This window comes from Aplysia californica, unplaced genomic scaffold (assembly GCF_000002075.1).
Source record: "Aplysia californica isolate F4 #8 unplaced genomic scaffold, AplCal3.0 scaffold00821, whole genome shotgun sequence".
In the NCBI taxonomy this organism is placed as follows: domain Eukaryota; kingdom Metazoa; phylum Mollusca; class Gastropoda; order Aplysiida; family Aplysiidae; genus Aplysia; species Aplysia californica.
The window spans coordinates 73,021-78,885 of record NW_004798091.1 but is presented as its reverse complement, the minus strand read 5'-3'; the positions used below and the strand labels follow the sequence as shown (position 1 = coordinate 78,885).

Here is a 5,865-nt window from a genome sequence, read left to right as displayed (position 1 = left end):
AGGAGGAGCCAAGGAGTAGCAGTAGAAAGGCTGCAGAAAGAGTCAGGACCCCTGATGAGGGGGCAAAGGACGTGAGGGGGTGGGGGCAGAAAGTGGAAATGAAAGCAGACAACAGAACATTGTTAGAGATCAGGAAAGGATGTGAAAGGAGACAATTTTAGAGAAGAAACATTTTTTTGGTCGCTTCCCGGAATTGAACCCGGGACCTTTGAATGAGAGGCCAACACCTTAACCTCTAGGCCACGAGAGCCCCCGGAAGATCTTTATATCTTATTAAACAGCAAGGGTTGGCTGGGAAGGAAGGAGGGAAAGGGGGCGGGGGTGATAGAGAACGTAAAATGTTTTCCCAGTCTAAGATAAGAAAAACTCTTTAAAGTTTTGTTCATATCTTCGACCTACTCTTCATATTATATTTCACGTACATGAAGCGGGAAGGAGACAGGGTTGAAAAGGGAGAGGGAAAGGGGATGTGGGGTATGGAGAGAAATGCGATTGTTTCGTTTTGCTAAAAAATGAATAGTTCCTCCTCGCTACTCCAGAGTATTGAAGTCCTCATCCTCAACTCCCTCCCACCACTTTTCCTCTTACCACTCATCACCCCCAGTGTTATGTTTTGTAAGTAGAACGTATGCCTTTCATCGTATTTTTGTCGATATCACTATATTCAACGAAGGATAAGAAATCAACAACTCAATGTAACACTTCGTCGTACGACACTTTTCAATAACATGTACAGCGAGTCTTTGACTTTAAGTAAACAGTCGAAATATTCTTATGAAAACGACACTTTAGTATAGATCATTTGGGAGTCCGTGTATTGATCGTTTGCTTTGAAATAGATTAGACATTTATTAACCGAACCATCTTCTTTCACCTTCCACATGCGATATGACTGAGCAGTGATAGCCGCCGAAACCCCATCCGTGGGAGATTTTAGCCAGGATTGTTTTGACCGTACGAGGTCCGGACTAGGAAACGCATCTCTCTAGCCACTCAACTACACTGACCCTCATCTTTGTTTCAAAAAAGCTCAGCGTGGTGGCGTTAGTTCTCGTTTTTCGACAAAATGTGGTTACTTTTCCTGTACCTCTTGAAATTGTTGGAGTTGAAGATGCAGTGTCGATGGGGTTGTGTAATGTCGTGAGTTGAGTGATATCTACGTAGTACTCACTCCAAATTCTGACTTTTTTGGCAGTTTTATTAATCACATTTTCTGTCAAGGCAGTTGAGAAATTAACAACATGAGTCGAAAACTGAAAAGATGATGCCCGTATTCTGTAGAATTTCCGTTCCAATTTGTACTTACTTCCGTTTCAGTATCTGGGATTGTGGCCTTTTAAAGTGATTTATCCTAAAAGCCAGAAAATAATTAAATTAGCACAAACTGTATTGGGCTCATTAAATACTAAAAGAGTTAATTGCAGTTGCTTGTATAAATATCCCAGTCATCGCTGGGGTTGGACGGTGATCCCGACACACTGGTTGTAAAAAGGAGACAGTTGTTCGACTCTGAAGAGCCAGTGTTTTTGAAGTTGTACCCGGAACAGGAAATCAGATTGAGACATTGCATTGCGCAGTCGATCATACTGCGAGCTGTGACGACTTCCGCCGGGGACTGGACGAGACGCGAGTTCGTTCCCGTCTGGCACATGTAGGAGGAGAAATATTCTGTGGAAGAAGAAGGAGTGGAAGTAAATAAATAAAGAATGAAGCGGAGTTCAAATAGCAAATCATGATCATGTCCTCTCACAGTTTTAAAAAGAGTTTTACGGCACATATAAGGCAAAACGAAACAGAAAAAAAACTACTCTAAAGCCCAAACACAAAAACATAAGCCACTTTTACCCCCCCCCTCCCCCAAAAAATCACAAAATAAAAAACAGAATTAAACAAATGTTAAAAACAAAACAAAAAGAATAACAGTAAAAGTAAAACAAACAAACAAACAAAAGCACAAACAAAAACGCAACGAAACAAACAATACTCACTGTTTACTTGACATCGCTCTGCCCCCGTATCCCAGGCGAATGTTACATTATTGCACGTGACCTCCCTGGATGTACGCCGGTCAGGGAACTCTGTGCCGGGGTCACATGACTGTACCGCCACTGTGGCGTTGATGGGCGCAATGGTGGAGTTATCCACACTGACAGTGTCCACGGAGCAGCGGTTTCCTGGGGGTGGGGGGGGGGGGGGGGGGGGGGAGTGGCATAGGTTTAATACCCCTATCAACGCTAAAAGATTATTTAAGAGGTGGGACCTCTGAGTTCAACGTGTTTCTCCGAAAGGACAGACCCATATAGAAATTTTGTGTAAATGCCTTTCACGAGGATATAAAGTTGGACCGAGCTGAGGCTAGAATACCTGAACCCGCAATCTCACCATCACATTTCCGGTAGATCAACGACTAAGCAATCGACGACACTTTGGTTGTCTGGGATAGAATACTCATATTTCTATTAATTTGTTAAAAAGGGTAAAAACCTGTTTAAGGTTTCTTCATGCACTTTTTCAACCATGGGCTCAAGGAATTCAAAGCTTATTTTTGACCATATTAGTTTCTAAAAGAATCCCATCCCCGTAGGATGTGGTAAACATTATCAAAAGGTGAAGTATAACATTAGACCATCAATGTCAGGATGTAGCTGAATGTGTGACATTGTTTTTTAGTCGTATTTTTTCCGTCTTGTTTCATTCCTTCAGATCCAAAGGATCGAAGCAGCTCATTTCCTAAATGATGTTAATTAAGTTGATAGGGAGTAACAAATATTTCACTCAAACAGCATTAACAGCAACAGCAACAATAACAACAATAACAACAACAACCACAAGAACAATAAGAACGATAATAGCGACAATATCAAACACAATGACAACAATAATAACATTAAAACGAAACAATCACCACCGTCGCAAACAACAAGAACACCGCCACCACCACCACCATCACCACCACCAACAACAACAACAACAACAACAACAACAGTAGCAGCAGAAGAAGAAGAAGCATCAACAACAAGAACAACAATAAGATGATAACAACAAAAGTCAACAAATAGAAGGACAAAAAAAAACCAAGAGCCCCCCCCCCCTTAGATAAATATAGCAATTCTCCTCACGAGTACATTCCGCCGGCACCAGTGTGATGTTCCAGTCTCCAGTGGTCAGACACTGGACAGTCGTATTGGTGGAGCCGTCAGGGAACTGACAGCCATCATTGCAGGTGTAAGTGATGACGTCATTGTAGTAGGCCGGGGAGGGGACGCTCCTCTGGGTGTTTTGGATGTCCGGGGGAGGGGACACGCACTTGATGTCTGGGGAGTGGCAGGGGAGAGGTAGTGATTAAACGTTTGTTGTTGTTGTTGTTGTTGTTGTTGTTGCTGGTGGTGGTGGTGGTAATTGTGGTGGTTGTGGAGGTGGTTGTGGTGGTTGTGGTGGTTGTTGCTGGTGGAGGTGGAGGTGGTTGTTGTAGTGGTTGTGGTGGTTGTGTGCGTGTGTGTTGTTTTTGTTGTTGCTGGTGGAGGTGGTCGTGGTTTTGGTGGTGGTTGTGGTGGTTGAGTGCGTGTGTGTTGTTGTTGCTGTTGTGCTGTGTGTTCTGGATGCCCGGGGGAGGGGACACGAACTTGATGTCTGGGCAGTGGCAGGGGAGAGGTAGCGATTAAACGTTTGTTGTTGTTGTTGCTGTTGTTGCTGGTGGAGGTGGAGGAGGTTGTGGTGGTGGTTGTGGTGGTGGTTGTGGTGGTGGTTGTGGTGGTGGTTGTGATGGTGGTTGTGTGCGTGTGTGCCTATGTGTTGTTGTTGCTATTGCGCTGGGTGTTCTGGATGCTCGGGGGAGGGGTCATGAACTTGGTATCTGGGTAGTGGCAGGAGAGAGGTAGCGATTAAACATTTGTTGTTGTTGTTGTTGTCGCAATCGTTGCTTTTGTTGTTGGTGTTGCTCTTTTTTGTTGTTGATGTTGCTGCTGCTGTTGTTGTTTTGATTTCAAATTAGTCCGATGTCTGAAGTGAACAAGCACACAGCTGTGCAGTCTAGCAACTTTTGAGACACCCTGTATAATTGATGACACCCCCACCCCATTGTTCTTTTAAAATCAAAACAAGCAAACAAAAAATAACAACAATAAAACCTTTAAAACATTAATTAAAATCCAATCAATGACACTCATCCTTGTTTAAGAAACGAAGGGAATGAACACGATAATGCATTGTTACACTGAGCTATTTACCTTTGACGATGTACATAATGACACCGGTTGGAAATGTATATATATATTGATATTATATTTATATATAATACATTAAAATTTAGTTATCAGTTTGTTTTTCATGAGTATCGCTCGTCATGACAACGACAGAGAGAGTTGCACACACACACACATCTTAATGGTCCCGTCTCACAATGATTACCCTGTCAAACAAGTCAGCCTTCGCCCCTGAAGTGGAGAGAAGATTTTGTTGATGCCTGCTGAAAATATGCTAGAATTATGAATCACGTGATTACACTTTGTCAGATGGCGCTTGACACGGAGAAAATGGTAAATCAATATTTAAATATTTCAAAAGAATAGCCTACTTACCCTCACAAGCAGGCACGGCGGGCAGCCATTCCTTGGTCTCAGAGCACGTGACCTCCCATGTTACGTTGACACCGTCCAATCGTTGGAGACTGTGATCACAGATGAAGTAGACTTTGTCCCCGAATAACGTGCTGGCGGCGGACGTGGACTGGTTAATGGAGGCGTTGGCGGGAACAGGAACGTCGCCACAGTCCATTCCTGTTTTTTTTTTATAGGAGTTCGTGGGGGGGGGGGAGTTGTTAGTTTAGTTTAATAAGAGCTTTACGGTGCTCGCAACTACATGAGGGTATATGAGTGCGCGGATGAAAAGCGGAGGAAGAGTACTGAACGTTAATTTGGTATCCTAATATTACAAAAATGTATATTATTATGCTCGGTACCTAGCTTTCAGAAGAAAAACAATAGAGTTTCACAATATGTCGAGCTATGGATTTCTGTTTTCAATGTTGTTATTTCTATTTCTGTTTTGTTATAATTAACGTTGTTTTTCTCTTGTTAAAGTTTTATTATTTTAAAAAAAGATCAATGCTGAAAAATAAGTAACGTCTCGGATTTTAGCCCGGTGGATATAGATTCATCAAATTTGTAGGTGAGGTTTTTAACGTTGTATTAGTATGAAATGATAAAAGACATTTTAAACTTGAAGAAAATGGCACCAGTTCAAAACCTACAAATTCGACCTATATGTTGTTTTTTTGGGAAGATTTCTCCATTCACTGATAGTGAGTAGTAACTCATTTTGTCGGCACACCCCACACAACTGATCGTTGGATATTCTGGTATAAGACATAGAAAACATGTCGTGAAATTGTCAGTTACGAACTGATAAAGCGAAATTACTGAAAATTACGTCCGTTATGAATATTTTAACTAAAGACATGTAAGCACTGAGACTGAATCTGCGCTTCAAACATAGGAGAAAAAAAACTAGCCATCAAAGAAGCTGCATGGAGACAACCTTGGAACCATCTTCAACAAAACGTTCTCGTCTACATAGATAGTTGAAACGAACCACCATACTTACGAACACAAGTGAAGTTCTCCGGGTCGCTGGTGAACTCTCCGTAGTTCATGCACGTGGTGACCAGAGAAGTGACCCCTGACCCGTCGCCACTCTCAAAGCCTGGGTCACGGGGCCTACAATGGGCTGGGTTGTCGTGGTGGCGTTGCTTATTTCGTCTCCGAAGTTGCATGTCAGGGCTGCAGTAATAATGGTAATAGTAATGATGATAACAGTAATGATAATATTATTAACAATAATAATAATAATAATGATAATAATAATGAT

General features: G+C 42.1%; 1 protein-coding gene across 1 annotated transcript in view; it reads right to left on the bottom strand.

Annotated features, from left to right (window-relative positions):
* Positions 1–5,646: 5,646 nt before the first annotated feature.
* LOC101848151 overlaps positions 5,647–5,865 on the bottom strand; it is a gene marked incomplete in the record, with an annotated part of 62,163 nt that continues 61,944 nt past the window's right edge. Inside the window, 1 exon segment of the mRNA XM_035972739.1 lies at positions 5,647–5,777. Coding sequence (XP_035828632.1) covers positions 5,647–5,777 — 131 coding nt within the window.